The 27,703-nt window shown below is 41.3% G+C and overlaps 1 protein-coding gene across 3 annotated transcripts in view; it reads left to right on the top strand.

Moving 5' to 3' along the window:
• Positions 1-27,703, top strand: part of dmd (dystrophin) — a 198,804-nt gene that overhangs the window by 53,985 nt on the left and 117,116 nt on the right. For all 3 annotated transcript variants that reach the window (XM_041032423.1, XM_041032420.1, XM_041032421.1), the window contains exons 2-5: positions 10,028-10,089; positions 21,807-21,899; positions 23,071-23,151; positions 24,267-24,359. In XM_041032423.1, the coding sequence (XP_040888357.1) occupies positions 10,028-10,089; positions 21,807-21,899; positions 23,071-23,151; positions 24,267-24,359 (329 nt within the window). The remainder of the gene's footprint in view (positions 1-10,027; positions 10,090-21,806; positions 21,900-23,070; positions 23,152-24,266; positions 24,360-27,703) is intronic.

Consider the following 27,703-nt stretch of genomic DNA (forward strand, 5'->3'; position numbering starts at 1 on the left):
ACACACACTTTGTTGTGACACAGTTGCACCTTTTCCCACACACTTCTGCTGTTTTTCACACACACTCACACAGCAACATACTCTTCCATCAGTGGGGGTGTGGATGCACTGTATAACAGGGTTTTACCAGCCAAGGAAAATGAGTCTTTCCTCTTCTTTCTCACACTTTCCCTTTGTTTTTTTTTATTTTCCTTGTGTTGTGCTCATTTGTTACCATCTTCCTCTTAATGGAATGTCTTTTTTCTTTCTCTTTTCTCTTCCCTTTCTCTCCCTTTCCCTCTCTGAGGCGTAGAACATTTCCTGGCTCTTTCCTGTTTCTCATTCCCATCTCCCCTCCGTCTGTTTATCCTGTCCCCAATTGTGTTGTCCTGTTCTTTTGCTGCCTTGTGTCTCGTGTTTATTCTCTTTTCATCTCTTCTCTCTAATCTCTCTTTTTTTTCTGCCCAGACTGAATCCAAACGTTGGGGAGTGCTGTGTACTTTGTAGTCTAAATGAATGTTGTGTCACTGTCTCCTGTCTGTGGAAAGCTGGCGGTGGGCTTCTCTGCTTTGCTCTGGCTAAATTTGTGACTCGTGGTCTTTTTCATGCATTAGGGCTGAATTAGTCCTGATCTAATGCCACATATGTATCCTGATCTTGGGGTTGACAGCTTACCTGTCCAAAAAAAAAAAAAAAAAAGCAAACACAAACAGCTACTTAGGCATTTGGCACATTTGTTGCAGAAGAAATGTTAGAAATACAAAATCTCTGTGTGGTTAGTAATCTACTTAGTGAAGTCAGACATTGGACTGGGTTCAGATAACCGGTTGCATTGTGAATTCTGGCACAGTTTGATAAAATACCCAGATTCACTAAGCTCCACTGCGAACAAATCTCTTTTATTAAGCCTTTCATCTCCACTTTTTCAGTTAGAAAGACAGAAGAAACATTTAGGTATCAGCTTCTGCCTGAAAGCACTGCTGACCAACGCTTTGCCGACTCTGTTCAAATTGGGAAACATGAATTAGGCTGCCACTCAAACCTTTTTCTGCCTTCTTTGGCAACAAAAGCTGATTACAGATCTTTGAGTTCTAGTTATTTTGAAATTTAGTTGCCTGTAAATGTGTCGACGCTAAAACTAATTAGATTTGTTAAGAGATTCAGAAGGATTTGGATTCAAATATCAGATTAATTACGAGGTTCGGATTCAGTAAAATGCCATCAAAAATACTCCGACCAAGACAGTAATTATTAAGATATATACAATAAACAACACCACTGTTTTATTCAGTAGTATTACTGTAGTATACCTTCTGGTTACTGCTCTTGAAAAGCACTCTAAATAAGTGAGGAGGAAAACTTCCCCCATCTTTGATGGGAGAGACCGTCCTCGGTCGGAATAATTAGCGTTTTTTTGTAACTTAACAGCTTCCTGTCATATTTTTTTTCGCCACCTGAGAAGATGGACTGCAATCTAATAAGTTTATATTTTCCAGCACTTTTCCTGTAACAAATCCTGTGAGTCCCCCGCGGAACGAAAAAAAACGCCTGGACTTTCAATTTTTGCTCTTATTAAAAACAGTGTGGGTGTGTAGCGCCGTGATTGGCAGTTGGTGGACATGTTTTAATAAAGGAGGGTAAAAGTCAGAAGTGTTTCTGTCTGAAGTGTAGTACATTTCCTTGCCCCCCCCCCCCCCCCTTTTTTTTTTTTTATTGCCATATCTTTGCCGTCACTTCGTTCTTTCCCCAATTTCATGTTCTTCTGTTCTCATCCTCCCTTTGTCTATCTCCTCCTCCCTGGCTGCAGGGATGTTTATCAGCTCTACATTTTGGAGCTTGTAAATGTATTTTTTTTTCCTGGGCAGCTGCAGACACACACACACCCACACACACACACACACACGCTGACACACACAAACTGTATAGCAGTATTTTGGCCCATCTGTGCCTCTCCAGCAGAAGGGAAAAGGCTGGAGTAGCCTACATCTGTGGCTTCTCTCAGGCTGATGATCTGTCTGTGGCCACCACATTCTAGCAAAATTACAGCATATGGAAGTGTGTGTCTTTGTGTGCACACTGCCAGTATATGTGTGTGTGTTTTTTTTTTGGTGGGGGGGGGGGGGGGGCATCACTGTGTGAGGTAGGCATAGCTGTGTGTGGCTCTAACAGAAACTGACGCTGACATTAGTTTTACTCTCAGTGTGTATTTGCTTTCCAAAGTGTGTATGGTGCTAATTGACATTGAGGCTGACATAAGCTTGTCATCCATGCCTCTCACTTTCCAATCATCTTTTCTCTCTCACTCTCTCTCTCTCTCTCTCTCTCTCCTGCTGTCACTTCTCCTTCTGGCTTCCTCTCTTCCTTTTTCTTTTCCTGTGTCATTTAGTCTTCCCTTCCTTCTCTCTTCTGCCTCCACTCCTCTTCTTCTCTCTCTCTCTCTCTCTACTGCCTCCACCTCTTCCACCAACTATCTATCCTCCCTCTCTCCGTCACTTCTTCTCCGTCTCATCCTCTCAGTAATGACCTGATCTGATTGCATTTGGTCACAGATTCCTTCCGTGGCTAATGGCCGTGACCGTTGCTAGGCGCTCGGTGCCAAAACAGCGGCAAACATGTGCCGTCGTGCCAGGCCGCGCCGATGACGGAGACGGATCACTTGTTTGCCCTCGCGGTGGCTTCTTTGCTTACACATCCACCAAGCTCCATTAGGACGGAGACACAGGCCTGTTGAGACTTGGCCTCCGTGATGGATCAGATCAGTTACTATGAATCTATCCATCTATCACGCTCAGCGTCAGTATATTAGAAATACGTTTCAGGATGATAAGTACAGCTTCTGCATAATCTCCAGGCAGACGTGTGACATATAAATGACATTTAGCGTCAGGCTCAGTTAATTATCATTTCATTAGAATGTGATCTTGGCTCCTCCGCTGAGAATAAAGTCGTGCTACGGAAAGGCTGCCATGCTGAACACCTGAACCGTAAACACACAACTCACAGCATAATATATACAGACACTATAGAGAAGACTTAACAACGGCGTGCCTGAGTGTAAAATACCAGCGGATGAGCTCTTTATAATTACGAAGATTTATAGCTGTAAGATTATAAATCAAGTGTATCACAGCAGCCTTGTGCAGGCTGAGAGATGAAAAAAAGCATCACCCTTTGTGTGATGTCAAATTCATTTGCAGAGCAGAAGAGGATTACATTAGCTGTGGGAGAAATTACAGCTAATATATGGAGATTTATAGTTTCATTTTCAGTGTAACGCAACTTCAACTTCCCTTCGGCTTAATGATAATCAGATAAAGAAGAAGAAAAATAAATGTTGTGGCACTGTTGTGAAACTAGATTGCTGGATGAGTGATGCTTTCTCTTAATTTTTTTTTTCTTTTGTTGGAAAAACTTGTCTGTAAATGGGAAAATGTGTAGCAACGTTCAAGGTAGGACCCGAGTTCACGGGAATTTATAACTAGGAGTTTAATTCGAAGTCTGTGAGCAGGTGGGGCAGGCAGGTGAATGAGGAGGCGGGGATATCAGAGAGGGGCTGGTGTGGTTCGGTGGCTCCAGATCTCTGGGGGGGAGGGGGGGGGGGGGGGGGGGGGCGGTTCTGCAGTTAGGATTATTATCCATCTTGAGCAAATTAAACTTGCCTAACTTTACTGTAGTTGTGATCACTGGATCGTGATTGGATGTATTTTAGCCAACAGGTGAACACACACGGGAACAGACCAGACAATAACGAGGCCATGGTCTGATACTTTCATTGTGGGGCTGTGTGTGTCCTCTCTGGGGACCTAATTTCTTCAACCCCAGCTGGGGTTCAACATGGAAGCTTAAATGCGAATGCTGCAGTGGCTCACATAGTAATTACATTTCCTGGAGTGGTTACACTCAGGTCTGCTAACTGTGCAGCTGAGAGACCACCGCTGATGTCCATGTCTCCAAAGCCCTTGTTCCTGTCTAAAAAATATTCAGAGAGTCATGCTTTTGCTGTGTCCTTCCTTTGTCTACAGCACTAATTCTTATCTGGCTACTTGCTTTGCTAATAATACATGATTATTTCAGGGACATTGGTTTTTTTTTTTCCCCTTCTGAACTCATTATTTGGCTGTTTGCAATTTTGATGAGCTGAAGTCTTAAACTTCTTTTACTGTTGCACTTTCGGTGAGCCTCCCTCCGCATGAGCATCTGCTGAATGCCTAAAATGTAAATGGAACATAATGAGTCAAGTTGCAAATGTATTTATGGATTTGTATTCACTTCCTGAGGAGAGTGCTCTTTGTGTCCTTTTCCACTTTGAAAGCAAAAGCCATTAAGGAAGACAAAACTGACTCCTGCACTGCTGAAGTGTTAAAACTTTAATTATTTTATTTATTTGGAGCTTTTTTCCCTCCGGCAACACAGAGCTGGGAAGATTTTATACCCTTCCTCAGAGACAGTGTGAACCAAAAAAAAAAAAGACTTTGACTTAGAGTATTTTTGGTATTGGTGCAATATTGTTTTTTGTTTTTTTTTAAGTTTTTATTCAGAACTTATAGCTCCATCCTGTTAAGCTAACTAAAGTCTGATCTAAAAGGCAAAAAAATATTCAACCAAAGGTTTCCAGCAGTCATCAAATGAATTTTTTTCCAGTCTTACTGTAAACATTAGTTTCATGAATAACATCAGTCCGGTCCTCGACCCTGGGAGTTTCTGATTTCATCCACTTTTGCGTGAGAGTTTTCTTACTAGCTATTAACACTTGACCAGTCCATGCACTTCTTTACAGTACTGTAAATCACCTGTTATTTATGTTTCATCAAAATCTGCATATTTCCTGACTGTCATGTCTGAACTGAGTCAAGGCTTAAGGTTTGAATTTTCCTCCCCCTGATCTTTATTTTTAAAAAAATGGCTTCTCAGGCCCCTGTAGTTTCTCTGAGCTCCGTTCTGCTGACAGGCTCCAGCTGGCTTCCATGACTGATCAAAACAACCTTCCAGCTTCTCTCGCCATCATTACCCGGGAAACTGATGATGTTTGAACGTACACCCCCGTGTCGGATCAAACTCCCTCCTTCCCACCTAGTTTCACCAGACGCTAATAGTTGGACAGCTGCTTTTATGCTGCCGCTTGTGTTGTGGGTGCAAACACGGCTTCGCAATCCACAATCCGTTTTTCCTTTATTTTGTCAACTTTTTGTCAAGTGCTGAGGTTTGGCGCACGTTAGATGTGCCGCAGGTCTGGATGACTGCCTCCTGCTGTCTAGGGCGTCTAGTTAACTGCAGGTTTTGTTGCTGTTGTAACTTCCTTCTCAGCAGGAGCAGTTCAAATGTTTCTCTCTGGAGACCATGGTATGGTATACTTGGAGATCAATTAAGTTTTTTTTTTTTTTTTTTTTTTTACTGAAAAGTATGAAGCCCAGTAGGTGTCTGAAGAAATTGTTTGATAAACCCTTCCCTCATATTAGCAATTCGGGCATCCTCCTGGCTGGATTTTGCCCGATCAGGGGCTGCAAATGAAGATTATTATTATATTAACTATTTTCTTGATAAATTGAACATGTTATAAAAAAAGGGGGGGGGGGGGGGGGGGGGGGCGCTTCACAGTTTCTGTCAAAAATGTTGCTGTTGTTCTTTCAGAAAAATGAAAGAAAGAAGAAACTTTATCTGAAGTTTGAACCACATTAGCTCTTTTATGCAGTGTGAGTGTCTCGGGCGCTGTCCAGAGTGCTGATCCGGGAGCTGTCCCGGGTCCTCAGCATCTTTAAGTCGGCAGGTTAGAGTCCTGTTTGAAGGGACTCTCATTTACTGAACCTGTTTACCTCTGTTCACATCTTTTCTCTAATAAACCACCTAAGTTTAAATTTATATCAGGCAGGAGAGATTTGATTTGACTGGTACATACATTTAATAAGAAATATTTTAGATAGTGTTGCAATGCTGGATTTAATGGCCTAAATGATTTACAGTCTGGCTGTCATACGATCGGTTGCCTTTCCGTTGACCGTTTACAGTTTGAGCAGTTCCAGTTCTCGTTTCTGCTCATGGCTGCTGTCATACTATCCATTACAAACTGTGGGGAGCTTGTTTTAATATCACTGGAGTAATATTGAACATGTGGCTGAAACTTTTACTTTGAATGAATGTGTGCTTTTTTTTTTCCCTCCTTACTTTCCATTGATAGTAGCATTGCACAACGTTTTGCCGCCTTTCTGTCTGAATTGTTGGCTTATCTTGTTTGAATAAACTTTATTGGAATTATCACTGTACTATTATTATTATAGTCATAGTGTTTCCAAAGCCACTTACACAGTCTTGAAGTCTCTCGCTCTTTTGAAGTCATTGTTTTTGAGATTTAAACATGAAAGGCAGGCGGGGCCTTCGCCGTTCTCTGAGACGTATGAGCGCATCTTTTGATCGAGACGAGGATTGAATCTAAAGGTGTTAGTCAATGTGCTGCGAGCTTATATTTACAACCTGTTGTCCACCGAATTCTGTCAACACAAACACTGACTCTTGAATCTTATTTAGTGGATGAAAGTGGTGGCAGTTTGTCTGTGCTTTGTTTAGTCAGCACAGACACTTGTTGTTGTTGTTGTTGTTGTTGTTGTGGTGTATGTCATGTCATGTGACCACATCCCCAACCAAGATTGCAGATTGCAGCTGCCTCCCCCTCCCTTCACCCCTCCCTTTGCCAAGTGTGTAGGCGAGATAATGGTAAAACGCAAAACACCTTCTGTAGAGCCCGTCTTCGGTATGTCCATTCTGAGCCACTGTACAAACATGGCGGCCTCCATGAAAGGGGACCTGCTCTCCATGCAGATGAATATGATGAATGTTATATTCCAGTTCTGACAATACATCACCCTAAATCCCACACACCGGTTCTTTCAAAGCTGTTTTCCTCTTTGACAAACTGACTGTCTGCTGTCACACAGATATTTGTCTGGCCCTGCCTTTGGTCATGGAAACCTGTGTGAGACAGATTCTCCATCTTCTTTTCTGTCTTTCACTTCGTGTCCTCCAGCTTTCTGTCCTTCCCTGCTTCTTAACTATTTAGCTCTCTGGCTTTCAGTTCCTCTCTCTGTCTTTCAGTTTTTATTTCTCCCTCTAGCTGTGTTTTTCTCTTTTTTTTTTTTTTTTTTTTGCATTTTCTCCAATCATTGCCTGTCCCCGGTCTTCTTTTTCTTTTCTCCTCCAGGAATTTCACTTCCTTACCTCCCTCCATCCTTCTCTTTCCCACCTCGCCACTTGATTTCCCCTCCCTCTCTTCTTTCCGTCACCTCTCTCAAACCTAGATGAAGCTATTAATGTTGGAGTCTGGAGTAAATGAGATGCATGTGGCTGTGTGCGTGTGTTATGAGTAAATCTGTGTGTGTCCATGCATAACTTGCTGCATGTGTGTGTGTGTGTGTGTGTGTGTGTGAGTGAAGCCTCTGCAGGTTTCAGAGGCAGAACAACAGTTTAAATGGACTATTGATCGTGCCTCTCTTTCCTGCTTCCTTCCCTCACACACTCACTCACGTTGCCCGACAGCACATGTATACACATGTATTGTGTACATATGCAAATTCGCACACATCCTCACAAACTCAAACACACAAGGACATGTTGACAGTGGAGAGCATACACATAATGATGGACGTTGACGTTTTTAGGCATAGGATCAAGGCAGATGCTTATGGATTCAGCAGCTGGAGGACGCCAGAGAGGAGGAGGACATTTTTTTTGTTATTTATGTCCGAAACAAGACATCTGTCCCAATGTCCCACCTGTCCTTGCTTTTTATTGTTAAATTACAGTTTACACCTGATACTCGCACGTGCCGTCTTATCAACAATTGAAACCGCTGACTGCCTCTGATTTGGCGACCCTGCAGTTATTTGCATGCTGGGAAATTAATGACCAGGTTATTTACTTAAACTAAAACGTTGGCTCAGGAGGTGGAGCGGCGGTGGCTCAATGGTTTGGGTGAATGGTTTGTGGTGTAAATCCCTTTGAGTGGTTGATTCGACTAGAAAAGCTCCATATAAGTAAAGCAAACATTATATAATATGATCAAAACTCTATAACATCTGAAATTGAAGTCATATCGTCATAACTTGAACAAAAGCTGTGATGCTGAGGTTAAACCCAAACTCTCTGCACTAGTTGCAGCTGCTTGTTAATTTTATAGCTTTAAGTCCATGCGAATAACTGTATCAACAGTTTTATCTCTCATCTGGATTACTGTGGCTCTATAGTAAGAGGATAATGAGATTTTAGGAAGAAAATCAACCTGAAAATATAAAAGTGAGAGGATTTCTTTTTTTTAGTAAAAGAGCAAAGGGCAGAGGGATTTTCCACTGATACCTGCCACTCCTCTAACAAAGCTGCCCTCCTCAGGGTGGAGGTGCTTTTCTGGCTCAGGGCACGATAAAATGGCCAGAAACAGCCCTGCACACAGAGACCACACACACACACACACACACACACACATATACACACACAAGCGCATACACACACACACACACACAACATATGTAAATACATTCATTGAGCATACACATGTACCCAGAATAACACAGCACTCTCACAGGCATTAATGCAGAAAGAAGCAAATCAAGATGGAGCATCATGGGAAAACAGTGCAACACGCACACACACACACACACACACACACACACACACACATACACAGATGGGGATGGATTACCTGCTTTAGATGAGATTGTTTGTTACATGATTCTATTTCATTCATGCTTCATTGCTCAGTCTGCCATTATCTCACACTGGATATATGTGTGTGAATGTGTGTGTGTGTGTGTGTGCTTGAGGCCGCATGCTTTTGTGTTTATGCGCACACCTGTGTGTGTGTGTGTGTGTCCAGCGAGTCACTACAGCGCACTGCTCAACGTGGGACCTTTTAATTAAAGGAGAAGTTTCATTATCAGCTCCATTAGTCAATGCCTGGCCGGTGTCAACACACACACACACACACACACACACCCACCGACAGAGTGCTGTTAGCTTGCCTGGTATAATATTTAACCTGATGTTCTGTTTCAGGATGAGAGTGTAATTTATTATCCGTGGTAATGGCCAGTGACCCCATTTCCAGTCAAATGAGAGAGGCGGGGGAGAGGTGTTATTATAAGTCATTGTGTCGTCATTTCCATTGTAATGCACTGTCACAGGCCAATCTGCACTGGTCTGCTACAGATAAAAAAAAAAAATCATGTAGAGATGTAGAGTGGAGGATCATGGCCCTGCCATATGCTACATTCTGGTGCAGTCCCTCCTTCAATATCATCATTCAGAATTCCAAGCCTGTTACTTGTATTATATATATCATTTGAAAAATCACTTTATCTTTTGAACACCAATTAAAGTTAAACACAAACATGCTCAGCCGTCAAGCTGTGGACGTGGGGCTGTTTGTCTTTGTTCCTGAGAACGTTGGCATTTCCGCTCGAGGATCATGACAGCGGACTGTGAGAAAGCTTGTATTTCCACTACATCTCGTAAACAGTGAAGTTTTTTTTTTCCCCTCTCAGTTTACAACAGCATTGGTTGATGGGTAGCAAATGGCAAACAGCTCAACGCTGACTCTGATCGGACTGATGATTTTCAAATCATTGTTCCCTGAGAGCAACAAGTAGAAATCGTGCAGACTCACCCCGGTTTGTCGTGTGGCGACGGCGGCGGTGGCGGCGGCTGAGGGGCGAAGGCCTATAAGTGGCACGCTGATTGATACGATGAGGATGCAATTAGCCGTGAGCAAGATTAGTGGAGCCTCTTATCATGCTAAGCACCACTTGCGTTCCTGTTTGTGTGTGTTTGTGCAAGTGTGTGTGTGTGTTTGAGAGAGTGAGAGACGGAGGTCTGGATTTAGATCTCCAAAGAGACACAGTTCAACATGGTTAGATTGTCAACCAGTCACTTGTGGTATTTGTCAAAGTGTGTGTGTGTCTCTTTCATGTTCTTTTAGAACCACTTCTACACACACACACACACACACATACACTGTAGCTACAGCTTCTTTTTCCTGACTGTGTCTGTGTTTTTTTTCTTGTCCCAGATGAAAGAGAAGACGTTCAGAAGAAGACTTTCACAAAATGGGTAAACTCACAGTTGGCTAAGGTAAGACAGCTTCCTGTTTCCTTTCCGTTATCCAACCCGTCCTCTGCATCATCTTTTCCTGTTTACACACTGCCGGAGCCTCGAAACCGGACTCTCCCGGTCTCTTACTCACGGTCACACACTGTGATCACTGTCTCTCATGTACTGTAGAGAAGAGGGGACAGAAAAGAAGTTAGAATATCCTTTCAGAAAAAAAGACTTTTTTTTGTCCAGTTCTAACAAGCGAATGACCCAGCATCTGTAGGAGCTTACAGAGCTCGCTGGAACTCCTCTGAACCCCTCTTGTTGTTTTTGAAAATGACCTCCTAATGGAAAAGTTATCATCCAAAAAAGCCTGTGTGTGTTACCAGAGCGTGTCCACCTCCTTTTTTTTTTCTTTTTTAACGTCCCATGGGATGCAGTCCTCCTATTTTTAGAAGAAAATGAACGGGAGGAAAGGAGTTGTTTTCTCCCCCCCCCCCCCCCCCCCGCCCCCTCCTCCTTTCATCTAGGGCTGTTTCCTGCTTGTCTCTCAGAGTCACAGACAATTTTCAAGGCATTTCCACACACACACACACACACAAGGGTTATTCCCGCCACGTCCACTCTCTCCGGAGACTTGGTTCAGTAAAGCCAGGGCAGAGAAAAACCAGAGAGCACAACAGTGTTGCACATTTTTCAGGTTCTGTTTTTGAGATTGTTTAAAGAAAACCTGGAATGTATTTTTCCCAAAATGCACTCCGTCACGTCTCTTTATCTTTTGCTGCTTGTGATTGTTGTCTGGTGCACTTTGTTGTCCTGTAACTCAGTTAGTCGCTCTCCCGTCCGGGACTGAATCACTTGTTTTAAATTTAACTCCAATTACATTTCAGTGTTTATGAGTGTGTGTGTGTTTACTTGTGGTGTGTGTATTCCGTGCGTGCCAGCACATCACTTCTATTCCTATTTTCAAAGTTGATTACAAGGGTGCTAGAGGTGTGCCGTTGCCATGGCGATGGAGACTTAGGTGAGTGTGTGTGCATACAGTATGTGTGCATGTTTCTTCTCATTTGTGTGTGTGTGTGTGTGTGTGTGTGTGTGTGAGTAAAGCAATTGAAACAGAGTCTGATCTAAGCCAGATGATTAAAGCCTGGTGAAGGACAAACAGGCTAGAGATCCTCATCTCTTCCCTTCTTCTCTTCCCTTCTTCTCTTCTGTTCTCTCCTGTTCTCTCAACTCCTCTCCTCTTTCACTGTCCTCTCTTCCCTTCCCTCACCTCCTCTTTTCTGCTTTCTTTTCTTTCCTTCTTTCTGTTCCTTTTATCTTCCTTTTGTCTCATTGCCTCCTCTTCTCTCACTCCTCTCCTCCCTTGGCCTCTTCTCTTTCCTTTCCTGTCTTCTTTTCCTTTCGTCTTCTCTCCTCTGATTTCCTTATCTTTTCTGGCCTCCCTTTGCCTCTTCTGTCCTCTTTCCTGTCCTCTGTTCCCCTCCTTCCCCTCTTCTTCTCTTCAGTGCTCTTTCCTTCATTCCTTCTCCACGGCTATTCCCTCCTCTTCTCTCCTCTCTTTCCACCCCCTTTCATATCTTTCTTTCCCCTTTCCTCTCCCCTCCTGTCCATCCAGCCTGCCTGATCCCCTCCAAGCATTACTAAGAGTGAGAAGAAGGAGGGAGACAATTTGGAGGTGGGGGGTGAGGAGATAGATAGAAAAAGAGGTAGAGATAGGCAGGAGAGGAAGAGCGAGAGATCTCCTCATCCATCCAAACTCACCAAAGCATAATGAGCATCCCATCCTAGATAGATGACTTTGTCACACACACATTCACATGTACACACACACACACAGGCCTCAGGAGAGTAAAATGTAGTGAGACAGCAGATGGGAGAAAGCTAGATTATAGGAGGGGAGAAAATGAAAGGAGGGAGGCAGGGAGAAAAGGCTCTGAAGAAGGAAGGAGTGCGGAAGAAAAAAAGGGAGAATGAGTGAGGGGAAAACAAAAAGTTCAGACAGGGACAGGAGGGCAGAGCGAACAAGTTATGGCGGAAGATTGAAGGTTTGGTAACGACAGGCGTGAGAGGTATGGGAAGAGAAAGCCGGAGAGACGGCTGGCAGTGAAGCAGCATCGTGTCTGACTTTAGTGTGATTTGCTACTCAGCAAACCATAAAAAGAGGCTCTTCAGGAATATACGAGAATCTGTCACCAGGGCACGGAACTGAGATTTTCCCTTTTTTTTTTTTTTTTCTTGTTTACCAACCACAGCTGGTACTTTATTCAAGAGTATCAGCAGCTGATTCTATTCCAGTGCAGCGTATGCTGCAACGTGTCAGCTGTAATTTACTTTTCTGACACTTCCGTTTTTTTTATGAAACCAGACTTAGATGTCCCCTCAGGAGCAGATTTATTTGCAAAGATAAGATCAAAATGTGTCAACAGCCTGAGCAATTAGAAAAATGTCCCAATTCCCACAGGATCCTGAAGTGGACTAAAGTATCCATGTGATAAGTAACAACAGATAGATTTTTCTTTACATTATAATTGTCAGAGATTGAGAAAACGATTTGTTATTGATCTTGCAGTTCGGTGTCCACGTGCAGCGAGGACACTTTGCAAAGTGCTGCCTAAACACAACCACAAACTCTGGATGCGAGACCTGGTCTCTGGTGTGACAGTTGTGTGCTTCGTACACGCCTCAGCTTTATAAACGCAGCTTCATTCATTCCCTACAAAACTTCGTTCAGTTCAGTTTTATAGAAACATCATTTCACTTCTTTTTCTTCAGACCTTCCGTAATTTTCTTCTCTGCTCTGACAAGGAAATAAATCAACATAAATTCCTGTAAAGCCCGTGAGAATCACACCCCTCTTGTCCCCTATTTTTCTGTGGGATGCTGTCCCGTTGGTCAGCTCACCTGTCCTGAAGAATGCAGACCCTCGGACTCATCCGTGTGTCCCGGCTTGATCATTTGCTCTGCTGATTCATGTCAGCACTCTGGCAGGACCTTGTAGCAACTTTAAATCTAAATGCTAATTTAAGTCGTACTGCATGAAGTTGAGTCGGGCAGTTTTATGCCTTCATGACATTCACACGTGAACTGATACAAACCTAGTACAGGTGTAATGTTTGGGGTTTTCAGGGGACAGTAAACATGGCAGTAGAAACTTCCTCATCAGATAGTGCTCTACTTCAGTAAAAACCTGCGGGGCCCTGACTCATCCGCCCTAAAATCGTGTGCAGATGGGCTAGCTTCTGTTTTAATTTACGTTTTTTTGCCTTGCTAGCGGCGTAGTTCCAGGGGTTGCAGTGTTGGCCTGTCAGGAATATAAATAAGACCTGAAATATCTCAACAATTATTGGATGGATTGTCATGAAATTAAATTCAGACGTTCATGTTGCCCTCAGGATGAATTGTAATAACTTTGGTGGTGCTTCGACTTTTCATCCGGCACCAGCTAGTAAATGTTAGCATGCTACACCAAGATGTTAAACATCATACCTGCTGAACATCAGTGTGTTAGCATAGTATGTTATTCTTAGGCAGTCTTTAGGGGGAGATTGAGATGTTGTGGCTTCAGCTCTGGGGAGCTGTCATGTCATCCATCTTTATATTCATTCATTGATCCCGTCTGAATCAAATATTCAGTCCATATGTCACGTTAAAATTGTCCCGATGTGAATGTGTGACTCAGGACTGCGATAAAGCGTCAGTGACAGCAGCTTTCAAAGCCGTTGTTACTGACAGGTTTTTGTCTTCTGAGCGAAGCGCCCCCAAAAACAAGCCAAGGGAATAATTGATAGAAAGACAAGAGACTGGGCTGCGAGTGTTCAGATGACGCATCACTATTATCTGTGTCTCTGCGAGTTCCTTTAATCCTACATGGAGTATCACATCACAGAGGCTGGAGTCAGTGGAAGAGACCGTCTGTCGCTTGGTGACTTTTTTTGATTAAAAACTAGTTGTCCTGTGTGGTTGTTGCTCCCACCATGATGCAGAAATAAGCAGTGACTCAGTGAAATTTTACTGGTTTGTCTGAATTTGTATGAATAAGCATGAATTTATAAAATAAACACAGTCTAAACATAATGTACCCTTCAGCAAATCTGTCTTCATGGTAATTAAAAAAAAAAAAAAACAGGGTCACCACCCTGCATTGCAACTCTTTGTGTGCATTTGTGCAAGGACAATATATATGATAATGTTGTGTTTGTGTTGGACGGTTCAGCGCAGTATTGTTTCTCTCCTTGGAAACCGTTTCCTTTTTCTGATGACACAAATCAGCTAGCTTCTCCTTCTTCATTTCCCCAACAAGAACCTTCCATTTGTTTTAACTGGCTGAAAAATGAAGGGAATACAACCACCTCAAGGTATGATACACTCTTCAGACCGGATGACATGTTCGTTTTAGTTAGCGTGGCAAAAGCATGAAATCGGTGTGAAATCTTTTGGTTTAGTCAGAAATAACCTCGTCTGGAAACACAAGTATTTGGAAGCAGTGAGAGCATTTGAATCTGTTTCATTCTGGACAGGACAAGACACTAGACAGCGTGTTAAATGCTGACGCTTAAAGTAATGCAAAATCTGTCTGGAAACGATAATTAGCAATATCCTTGAGTGGAAAAATCACTGTGTATGTGTGTGTTTTTCTGTGTGTGTGTGTGTGTGTATTACTAATTCATGCACACTTGTAGCTCGCAGTGAAAGCCTGAAATGCTCAGAGATATGAATTAAACAGATACATTTCACAGCTTCTTGCCGGTGAAATTGCTGATAGCACTGTGCGCTGCTGAACACCTCTGGAGCTCATCCCAGTTGACATCTTGTCAGAGCAAACTTTAAAGCAGTCTTTTGTTTGCTTTTTCTTTTTTTGTGTGTGTGTGTAATGGTTAGAAAGCCGTTCTGTAATGATGCGTTCTGTAAAATTAGATAAACAACTATTCTCCTTCCCCCCTTTTTACCTAGTTTACCTCCAGACTCAGCTTACATGTACATGGCTGTATTCACCAGCTAAACCATGATTACCATGGTTACTATGATTAGTCTCAGGTTAGTTGCAGTTCAGTTATTTGTTCCTATTCTTATTTGGAACTGAGACTGCAGATGCACACGGCTCAAATCTTCTGCATGTATTCTTAATTTGATAGAACAAAATGTCACACAATGCGAAGTAGGGGTGAGTTTATTTGTGATTGGCTGTTTTGTCTTCAGTCCCACTGGCAGTTGGACACTTTGTCCCAGGTCACATCCTGTGTTCCTTCGGAATAAAACTTTGCAGTGTCCATAATTTTGCAATTCATCCCTGTGATGCTAACAAAATGAATCAGTTAACTGTGGACTAACAGCTGATGTTGCTAAGAAAATTAGCAGTGACTCAAAGCAGCCATTCATCTGCCACTGGCTTCTGAATTATCATTAAATTTAGTATGTCACTGTTATATCAGCGCAATCCAGGCACTTCCAGAATGAAGATAAATGGTCGGTAGGCGGATTTAAGAAAAAAATTGTGCAGAGCGATCATTTTCAGTCGGCAGTTTACTCAGTCGCTAAAATGCAAATTTGTCTTTATTTAACTGTCTCCTGTCCTCGTATCAGCTTGTGCTAGTTACCTCCCATCTTTTCATCTGTCTGCTTTGTGATTTAAAGTTGAGTCGCCCAAGAGGACCTGTTAGAAAATTCAATTACAGAGGCTGACATATTAAAACAGCCCTGCTTTTAATTTGTTCCCAGAGCCGATGGTGGGTTTGTGTCTGACATGGACGGGCACGGCCAGCAAACCCAGATTATACCTTGTGATAAACGCAGTGTTTGCTCTCAAGTGTTTGGTTTTCTCATTTATTTATTTATTTGTTTGTCTAAGCAGGCAGGATGGAAAAGAATGAAAAATGAATGAGAAATGAACAAATAATGCTCTCTATGGAAAGACTGAACGCACGCAGCTGAGAGTAGAAGTACTGCAGCAGTAGAAATGCTACTAGCGAACTGATCATTGATCACAAACAGGTACATACAGGGTGAAGAGGAGACATAGAGCAGTATTCTGGGGGCATTACTGTGAGATTACTGTGTCTTTGTAGTGGATTTAATGAACTGTCAAAGTACACAGGGGGTACAAGCAGAACAAACTGCAGTCTCAACTGGTTTTCACTGTCTAAATTGCCCTACACTCCGGTGTTGATGCTCATATATGTTACCAGTGTTACTAAATAATTTACATACACATGTTCTTGGTTTGTACCGATCGATTAGACATTGGCTTCCTCTACAACTGTCAAACCGCAGATGGATTTATTATTTCTTTAGCTTGTGGATTCATGTCCAAACCACGCATCTACCATAGCAAAAATACTCTGGTTGGTCCATGTGGTCTTACATTTTTAGAAACCAGAATTAATCAATTAATACAGCAGATGTAGAAATATGATGTGTAACAAATTCATACGCTTTTGACAGCTGCACCTCCCAAGTCAAACGTACAAATATATTCTGACTGAGGCAGGAATTTGGATGTGATAGGAGCTGTAGTTTGCGGCTGGCGAGCTGACTCAGGCTGCTGCTGAGTGTGGGTGATGATTGTCAGGACACCACAAAAAGCAGCTATACTTACTTTACCTAAGCTGTAATCTGCAGTGGCGTTGATAGTCAAGTACAGTGTGCCCTCGCCTACAGAAGCACCGGAATAAATGGACAGTGACAGACACACTCTGAGATACACTCTCACATGCAAGTGATACAGATGTGAGGAAGAAATGGATTCAGAGTTTGAACAGACTAGATGTTGCTATTATCGGTTTAATATTCTGTCGTTTATAGCTAAACCCTGTCCTAACTCTCAGAATGAATCATCTTGGAGAAGAGAAGTCTGGTTTAGAAAACACTGAAGTACTAACACACAGTTAAATACACACACACACACACACACACATAAGAAATGAGTCAGCGGTGTTTGGTATTCTGGTCACGTGCTGGTAGAGGTCATTGTGCTCATTGCCATCACTGTTTGCTGAAGATGAAAATGTGCTTGTGTGTGTCTGTTTGTCATGATCATTTCTGTCCTATACAAACAGTATAGTTAGGCAGGTATAAAATGTGTATGTTTGATTAGGATATGTGTATGTATATGTGTGCAAGTTGGTCTTGGCATTGTGTTTGTGTATCAGTGGGGTTGTGCGTGTGTATATGTGCCTGTGTTTGAATTCGTCTGTGGCTGCAAATCTCCGTTTGTGTTGGAAGAAGATAAAAAGATACGCAAGTGCTAAAACAAATCTTGAAATCAGGACCGAGCACGCCTTTGATTTCACACTTATTTTTTTTGGCAGATGCAGAGAACAGGCTGCCCTTCATGTTATCTCAAAAACTGTAGTTTAGAAAAATCTACTGAAACACAGACATTTTTCTTTTTTTTTGCAGGGCTGTGGGAGGGGGCATTACACCAGGAAATAGGAACCCTAACTTATAAAACTGTTCTAGTTTGTTTAATCATATAAAGTAAAATTTGGCTTGAACCGTTTTTGAGAAATTTATATATATCGTGTGAGAGTCATGTGCCTAAAAATGTATGGATTAACTTCTTAAAAGCGATGCAAACACAAATTTATTTAAGCGGAGTCTGAAGAACTGACTGAAAATAGTGTAAGCAGTGTCTGTGCCGAGGCATTTCATTCTTTGAGTTTTATTATTACAGCTATCTGAGCCCCTCGAGTGTCAAATACACGCCTGGCACATCAGCACGCTGCTGAAAAACATCCTGAAGGAAACAGTGTATAGATCAAATAGCACAGCCCCATTAGCTCCAAAAAGTGGTCTTCGGACTAGTTATCACAAATCCGCATCTATCTTGTGTCAGAGTGATGTGGCTTCACCGATGCTTAGAGGAATATTCTTTTTTTTCACTCCACTTCTCCAGGGAGGGGTCAGAGGTCAGGGCCATTCGGTGCAACTGCCCCTCCAGCTCATGTTGTTCAATGATACTTGAGAGTCTTTAGATTTAAGGGCACCGGAGAGTGCGCCGGTCTGATGTTCACGCAACAACAACAACAACAACAACCACCACAAAAACAGCAAGAAGAGAAGAAAACGCTGTGATTTGATTTGCTGTGAAACCAATAAAACATCTGCCCTGGATGGAGTCTGTGAACAGAATACATTTTTGTCACCTCGCCTCAGTGTGTGTGTACACTTTGGATGATTCCTCGGTCCAAATACAGACCAGTTACCAAGGTTCAAGCAGGTCTTCTAGGAGCTGTAATTACAGGAACATCAACTTAGCCCGGAGTACACCTGAAGAACTGTCTTCATTGTTAGAGCGTACTAGAAATATGAGGGAGGCCATTTAATGGACAAGAGAGAGATGTGTAATTGGTGTGAGTGGGCAGGAAGAAGAATGAAAAGGTGTGTGTGTGTGTTCATGTTGTCGTCTCTCCTCTGCTATAGTAATATTCAAATGTGCATGTTACCTCTTTTTTAGCCTTTTTGTGCCTTGTTTCCTGTTTTTTTTTTTTTTTTAATCTGTGTTTAGGTGTGGTTTCTTCATTTATTATCTACACCCACACACACACTGCCCGCAACCTTTTCCTAATAATACATCTACTGCCAACACACACCCACACACACACTGCCCTGGTGTGGAGAATGACTCTATTACAGTGAGTCTTAGGACAATGCCGAGAGGCATAGGTCCAGGGCAGAGAGGAATGGAAAAAGAGAAAGATACACAGAGGGAGGAAAATAAGGAGGGAAGAGAAATGTGAGGAAATTAGAGTGTGTGGGGGGCAGTGAATACAAAATACAAGACAGAGTGAGAGAGCTTAAAAAGAAAAGGAAATGTGAGAAAATGAGAGAGAATGACAGGAAGACGTTTCTCACAAGATTGATAATTGAATTACTCATGATTTTTTTCTTTTTTCACTTTTCCTTTGATATTGTGTTTATTTTTTGCCATATTTATTTATTTATTTATTAATTTACTGGGTCATTTCCACTTTTTGGCTTTCTTTCTTTCTGTCTCACTGCCGGTGCTAATGCATTTTCGATGCAGGAGTGGGGACTTCTACATGGCAGCCGTCATTGTAATAATGCATGATGGATGCAGGAAAAGAGAATTTCTCCCACAGCAGCCAGGACAGTAACAGTGCAGGAAAGATTCATGATGCCATTTGTACATGATGCTGCTGGCAAAACACAAAGAAGAAAGGAAGGCTGTCTTTATTTTGCTTACTTATTGTCCATATCCTCGTCCCTCTCCTGTCTTTACCAATTCTTCCAACACTTTCTCATAATTACTTACTTCACTAGGCTTTTTCTCCATTTTCAAATAATGCCGCTGTGCTGCTCACTATGTTAAATCAAGTGTTGCTGAAAAATTAGTTCAGATTAGCTGATCTTAAATCTGTTATGACACCTCTAATAATCAGGGCACGTGTGAAGGTCGTGTGCAATATCCAAGTTAAACAGAAGAAAGTGATCAGCTTTAAGATCTGTAGCCCTGTGGAGAACACTGTGGAAAAAATAATGAGAAGATGAAAGTTATAGTTTATGTGAGCATGTTAATGAATTAATGAACAGTTATTCCTGCATCTTACCTGTCTAACTGTGAAGCCTGTTCTGTAGATATGTTTCTCAGACTTTATTTAAAAAAAAATAAAAAATACCACGTTATGTGGCTGCTAATAGTATTTCCTAAGCCATGTCAAAACATTGGTGAACTAATGTTAAGCTCAGTTTTGAGTTGAGTTGAGAGAGTTGCGTGTTAAAAGTCAGTCATCACTAAAGTATGTCCTGCAACAGAGAGAGAAAAAAAGTCAGACTTGTCGTATTGACATTTAAGGTGGATTGATTGATTCATAACGTTGTAACATGTAAGACATTCCACCTTAAAAGTTGCCGGTAACCTTTGAATGGCACCATGAATTTATTTATTTTTTCCCCCCTAGCTCTCGTTAACAAGTAAAGATGAAAGGGCAGCAAAGCATCCTTTCATTCATCATTCACTCTGATGAGTGAAATGAAAAATGCAGGAAGTGTGAGCTTGCTTTGCTGCCTTTTCATAACCCTTAGATGAGCTTGGCCACCGCCTGCACTCAGACTTTTCCTCAGCGGATGTTTCCAATGCGGCTTCACTTGCTGGGCACAAGCTAGCTGTGTTCATTCGCCCGTATTGTTTAATGCTGCGTTAATTAACCTATTACATCCGTTGTATCTACTACTTAGCTTGATGTTTGGCTGACTGCAACGTAATATTGTCAACATGATTAAACTATTCGCGAGGTCTGGCGTTTAGAACAGCGGTTACGTAACCTTAGAAACGAGCCATAACGTAAAGCGCGCGTGCACGTTTTCGCGTGGTGGGCTGCGGTACTGTACACCACAGCGCTACAGCTCAGCGGCGGGAATTTGAGCACCCATTGTTCGACGTCTCCACTGACCTCCATATTGTTTTCTTTATGCTGAGAACACGACGGGTTAAAAGTGATAGGTAAACGGATGAATTTCGGTTGAAATTGTTATCTAAAAGTAAGGGATAAATAATTGAAATTATTAGCTTGAAAATAATGGATAAACGGCTGAGAGTTAGCTAAAAGTATTCGATAAATGAAATTGTTAGCTTAAAGCAATGGATAAATGGCTGAAAGGGTTAGCTAAAAGTCGGATAAATTACAGAGAATGTTAGCTAAATTATTTATTATTTGATAAATGATTGAAATTGTTAGCTTAAATCAATGGATAAATGGTTTAAAGTGTTTGCGAAAAGTAATGGATAAATTACTAAGTGTGTTAACTAAACGTATTCAATAAATGAATAGAATAGAATAGAATAGAATAGAAATGGTTGAATTTGTTAGCTAAAAGCAATGAATAAATGGTTGAAATTACTGAAATGCTTTGGATATAGTTTCCCATAGACCACTAACATGTATTTCAAGTACAGTGCGGCTCTCAACCTTCAAACATATCCTCTATAACTTCTTATACACTAGACACTGGTACACTCCTCTATCTGTGTAAATGTATTCAACAGAAATGTGTGAATAGCTTAGTTTTTTGTTCTCAGGACTCATTTTATTAACAGTTCCCAAACCGGGTAAAATAGTTTTGTTGCTTCCTCTGCCTGGAACCAGCTGCAATGTGATTTGCTTTTGTTAAATTTCTTCTTTTTGTGAATTTGAGTCATTTCTCCAGAAACTGTGTGCTCTCGCTTCTGACTGCTGATGTTTTGGGATATTTCAGAATTCCTCTTCACTCTAGCTGCTGTGGGCTGAGGCCCACAAAAGATACTCACACTTTGGCCCTGCAGCATTTTCCAATGTGAAGTAACCGCTAGCTTGTAATCCAAGAGTTGTCAGCAGTGATAAAGAGCAACCTCTTGGGTATTAACTGTTATCTTCACATTTAACGCAGGGCTGGTTTGTGATTACTCATGAGATGTCTCTGTACTCCAAACTTTTCTGATATTGTTTGGCCAGTGAAGAGCAGCTTCTCCAGTACGGGAATTGTCCCCTTTGACCTTCTCATGGAACAAGTAAATTGACCTGAAATCACCTCCTACGGGTGTTGCTCTCAGCACAGGTTTAGCTGTTTTAAAGCTGATGCTTCTGCTTTTGCAGCCGTGCATCAGAGGGCTTCTAGAGACTTACAGACTGAACAAATCTAACTCAGCTTAGTAGTAATAAACATGTTGAATTTCTGGAAACAGAATTAATATCATGAATCATTTCACTTTAGTAGATTCAGTTAAAATATTAATAATTTTGTGTTTGTGTGTGTTTCAGACAGGGAAACCACCTGTGGAGGATCTGTTCTCAGACCTGTGTGATGGACGACGTCTGCTGGAGCTGCTGGAGGGGCTGGCAGGACATGAACTGGTATAAATGCATTCACAGAGGAATATACAGTATAAACAGGCACACACACACACATCCAAATACAAAAAAAGGATTAGGCCTGATAGGTACACAGTCACATTTGTTTTTATCATTACTGGACAGTGGATTATTTTACATGTAGTTTTCAATTCACCAGCCTTCTAAACCAGAAGTTTACAGTCAGTTACCTGAGACTAAAGTGAAAAATAAAAATGTAATGGAGAATCATGGAGTAATATAAATTGGAAATAATAACTGTCCTCTTGTATTAAAACAAGCCCAAAAGTTGTCTGTGCAGGCAGCCTATTATGACTTACAGCTACCTTTCATTGTTAGGTGACCAATAGTGGCTGTATAAATTATGACAGGAACAAAGGAAGAGGGCAGGGGATCTTTTTTAAAACCTAACCATGTTGTTTTTGAGTCTAACCTTTCAAATTGTGACGTTTCTGCAACCTTAACTGCATCTTTTATTGTTACCATGACAACAAAGCTTCAATATTCCTGCTGTGGATGAGCTCCTACACGTTGTATTGTTTTTACCATGATGACGAAGGTCCTTACGCTGGGGTTATGTCCGAGTGTAAGCACAAACGACCTATATGGTCACTTAGTTTAGAGGATTTGTTGAAAATAATCCACAGCTTTCCAAGTATTTGAAATCATCTCTATTTTTAATTGCTTTTCAAGAAAATACAAGCCACTCAACTACTCCGAAGTGGTTGTAATACATGAGTAATTGTGCAGACTTGAGCAAACTAACCCAAACAAAAAAAGTTGGGAACCACTTTTATATAAAGCAAAAAAAAAAATTATCCACACCACTAACTGCTGATCATAGAGACGTAACAATAAATAACTTTTCTTTCAGAGTGTTAGTTACATTTGTAATTTGCCCTCTTAGTTGATTTGTGTGAGGTGTAACTATCACATCATTGTCTTCTGTCCCACATGGGTGTGAACACAGCATTAACGTCAGCGTAAACAAGAAACAGTCATATTCCAGACACACACACACACACACACACACACACAGAATTCTATTGTAATGTGGCTGTTTGTAGCGCTCATGAATGCCCCTGAGCAAGGTCTGTTTATGTTTCAATACTTTCCCCTGTCTGGTTTGTCTGTGTGTGTGTGATTGTGTGTGTGCGTGCATCTGCATGTTTAGGTGAGGTTGGAGAGAGGATTCACACGCGTTCACTCACTGAACAATGTCAACCGTGCTCTGCAGATCTTGCAGAAGAACAATGTAAGCGTGCACACACACCGACACATATGATTTTCCCTTTATCCTGACGTGAGTGTGCATGAAAGTTTAATATAATGTGAATATGACTCCATTACTATACATGAAATAAATCAGTCACAGTTAAAGGCTTAAATTAAACAGCCTTTTGGGTTTTTTGTCCTCTTTTCCTCAATTTGGTTTCCTTAAACATTAACTATGTCTCATTGAGATGCATTCACATTCCTGTGGAAGAAAAACATTTCTCTTTTTTACCCTCTCGGTTATGTTACTGTCTCTGAATTCTAGTTAGCTTAGCTAAACAGGGGATGGCTGGTCTGGCTCCACCTTAAGGTAACAAAATCCATCTACCAGCACCTCTGAAGTTAACTGATTAACACACTGTATCTTGTTTGTGTAATTCATACAAAATCCAAAGTGTAAAAACAAGTTGCAGTTTTACAGGGAGCTTAAAATATTAGGCTTCTGGAAAAAAGGCCAGGCTAGTTGTTTCCAGGGTTGTTAGGATAAGCTACCCATCATTCATCCCCAGCCAGAGGGTAAGGACCCCAAAAGTCTCCAAAGATAAATCAAAAGGGTCATGAAATTATTAAAGAAATAAAAAGAGACCATTATACTGTTCACTTTGCTGTTCATTTCATTATTCATATTTTCAAACAATATGTCACCAACCAAGCTATCAGTAAGTTTTTCCTATAGGCCCAAAGAGCAGGACTCTGAGACCTGCAAGGTTAATAAGCTAGCCAGACATGCTAATATTTTCAGCTTGTTTTAGAACACATAGATACCTTTGCTCTGTTTTTGGTTTTAGTTAAAAAAAAAAAAGAAAGACACTGTACTGTAACCTTTTAGATAACAAGTATCACACTCACTATAGCCCCATGCATTTCTTCAACATGTGAAAATCTAAAGCTTGAGAAATGTAAGGCTTGACAGGCCTGCTGTGTTTTGACAGGAGCTGAATGAACCAATCAAGGAAGTAGCCATTGCTTCATTTTAAGGACTCACAAACCAAAAAGGTTTGGAGTCTGTGAGTTAGAGTAGGTAGGAGGACCTGCTTGTGTTCTGTAAAATAATCCCTGTAATGAGATTTGTCTGTTGTCACATCCCTCCTGCAGGTTGAATTGGTGAATATTGGAGCGGCAGACATTGTTGATGGGAATCACAAACTGATCCTTGGGCTCATCTGGAGCATCATTCTCCACTGGCAGGTGTGTGCGTGCACATTTATGTCGTTGTGGGTGTGTGTGAATGTCTCAGCATGCTGCTTTGTGCAGCCATCTTGGTGGCAATAAGAGTTTTTATATTTTGTTGATGCCTCTGATATTAAGTTTTACTTTTTTTGCAGTTGCAAGACATTTTTGCTGCATTTCATAGAGCTGTGTCTGTATGGAGGGAATGTTCTTTCATTTGCCTTGACCTTGATGAGTATTAACTCATCCACATGCTCTGAGTCAAACAAAACCTTGCAAAAACAGAATATATAGCTGTGCAATCTCCCTGAACTCTAAACTCAGTTTTACTTTGTGTTTACACTACATTCAGTTGAGCCCATTTACACGGCCACACAAACTTTTAAAGTGAAGATAAACTACAATAAGTAGAATGACTTCACTCGGGCTGTTGAGATGATTAAATACATAGCTTTTACACCAGGACGCAGCACTGAAACACCAGTTAAACTCCTTTCTTAAAGTCCTTTCTTAAAGCCTTTTCTCTGTGGTCATTAATTGAATCCGCTGAAACATGGAAGGCTTATATAAACTGCTTCTGTCTATTACACCAAAGTGTTCATATGTAGCAGCAATCTGTTACACAAACACAGAGTAGCACATGATCCTTCTGTGTCCATCTGAATCCTTTTTCCAGTTATGTTTTGGAAAATATTTATTAATAATGGCAGAGTAGATTTGAACCTGTTCCTTGTTATCTAACATCCTAACTTTGGAGAAAAGTACATCCACCAGCCAAATTAATGTCAGTGCAAAAACAGCGCAGGGCACTCCAAGTTTCCTTTAATGTTTCTGTTTCTTAATATCTCTTTCTCTACTGGTCTTTTTTTCTCACTGCCTTTCATGTTTCTGCCAATTCATGGAGCAACATTAAGCCTCCACTACTGGTTACCTTTCCCCTTAAACTGTATTTAAAGTTCAAAATGTATTTCATGATGGACTCAGTCTTTAAATCCAACTTCATGTTAAGTCTGTGGTTTTAATAGCTTACAATACATTTTGATTGTATTTCATTCCACATTAAGTTTAATTGAGGCTAGTGTCTCAATTACACTAGTTTCTGCACAGGCTTAATGACACAATTAATAACAAAACACAGTTCTGTAATGAGGTGCTTGTGTTGGCTGAGTGTGTATGGTTGTGAGTAGCATGCAAGTGTGTGTCTGTGTATGTAGTGTGCGAATATGCCTGTCAAAGGCTGCTACGCCCCGGAGGTTATCACTGTGGTTGTGTGTGGGCATGCATGCCAGTCTGAGAGTGCTTCTGTCTGTGTGTGTGTGTGTGCTTATCTCTGTCAGTGTGTTGGTGTGTCATTGTGAGTGTGTGTGTGTGTGTGTATACAGCAGTCTTTGTCAAAGCGCCTCTCCAATTAAAGTGGAAATGCATGCGGTGACCTACTCCCAAATGAGTACCTTTTTTTAACCAGCAGGCCACATTCAATAAGGAATTGCCACAGACATATTTGTGTGTGTCTGTGTGAGATGAGAGATTTTCACGAGTTCCCTTGCTGGGAATTCACCTCAACATCAAATTACACTTTTAAAAATTAAAATTACACAACTCTTTTTACAGGTTCAGCTGCACGTTGTGTTATTGTATATGTGTGAGCACATAATTGGACTGATGACTCTTTCCTCCTCTTGGTTACTTTACTACTTTGCACATGTTTGTGTAACAATTTTTTTTTGTTTGTTTGTGTGTGTGTGTGTGCAAGGTTTTGGTTGCTTTGTTGACTGGGTTCAGGGATTACCACTACTTCTGTCTTCAACTCAGTTAACACTCGTTGCCCTGCTTTGTTGCATGAGTGTGTGTCTGCACGTGTGTGTGTGTGTCAAAATGCACAAAGTAAGGACAGTGAGGCAGATGGTATAAGCAAATAGAAGCACAAAGTGGGGGAAGACAGAGGAGGGAAACACAAACCGCCTTTTGTGTGCATGTGTGTACATGCATGTGTGAGTGTACTTGTGGTTGATAGATAGGTGAAGCTAAGATATGCATAAGTAATACACAGCCGGGCAGTGGAAAGTATAATGTCTCTCTCTCTCTCTTTCCCCACGAGCCCTGAACAAGTGCTCTAAAACTGTCACTCATAACTGCCAAAAATGCAGCCTGTGAGCTTCCTAGCAAATCCACACAAAGACTTGTGTATGGATATGTGTGTACAAAAGTGTTCTTTGACTGTGTTCTGTGCACTTTTAGCTCGCTGGAGCACACTGAGCGTGTGCTACAGTGTGGAGGTATGGCTGTGTGAATATTCAAAGTATCCACTGACAGGCCACGTCAAAACTTTGCTAGAAAGCAGCAGATATTTTTAAAATGTCTCTTTATGGTAATCTTACATCGCCAGGCGTCATATTAGCATAGATTTCAATATCTGTTGTTCTGTTTGGAAGTTTTATGTGTGTTTATGTGTGGGATAGAGTGGCTGTGGGTGTATGGATGGTAACTGCTAACAGTAACCAGCTGCTAACCGAGCGCGCGTCTTCCCTCTAGGTGGTTACTGGGTTTGATCAGGTATTTTCTCAGTGTATTTTGCTGCGTAACTGTCCCATTTCACCTGACTAAAAATCTGTTGCTTGTACATGTTGTGTGCTTAACAAATGCTCAATGGCAAACATAAAAATTTCACTTGCTTCAAATATGTGCACATGTACTTTAATATGGAGATACCAGTAATGTGGTTTGTCCCCAAAAGTTGAACCCCAAAATTGCTTCAAGCCAGAATCTTGCATAGTATGTGAAAGACTATATAAATATAGAGATTTACTATTTATCTCTGTCCTCATCACATGTTCATCTTCATGGCAAGACATACTGAACAGAGATGGTGGAAGTCTTTTGACAGGTGACAGACCCACACATTAAAGAATTTGAGGAAAAATGTTAATACTGAACCTTCTCCATCTTGGACATAATAAAGATGTCTTTCATCTTGTGCAGCCCTCAGAACTAAAGATCAACTCCACACACAGAATTTCTCATAATGTAACGGGCAGATTGCTATGAAACTGGCCGAGCACATCAACACTTCCCAGAAGATGAACCCATTTTCATTTAAGGACACCCCTGGCCTTTCCTGTAGCACTATCCTCAAAACAAATTTACATGCAACCCACTAAATCATCTTTATATTATCTATTACATCTATTACCTTTGACTTTCTGGTGTCATGAACATTGCACCCTCAATGAGCTACATGAACTAGATTTTAACATTTGAGGTCACAGATTTATGTGTGTCCAAGTCATTTTCTGCAGCTCTGTATATGTGTGCATGTATCCTAAGTTTTTTCACCAGCTGTTCTTTGTGTTTGTGTGTGTACA

The sequence above is a fragment of the Toxotes jaculatrix genome, chromosome 24 (assembly GCF_017976425.1).
Source record: "Toxotes jaculatrix isolate fToxJac2 chromosome 24, fToxJac2.pri, whole genome shotgun sequence".
NCBI lineage: Eukaryota > Metazoa > Chordata > Actinopteri > Toxotidae > Toxotes > Toxotes jaculatrix.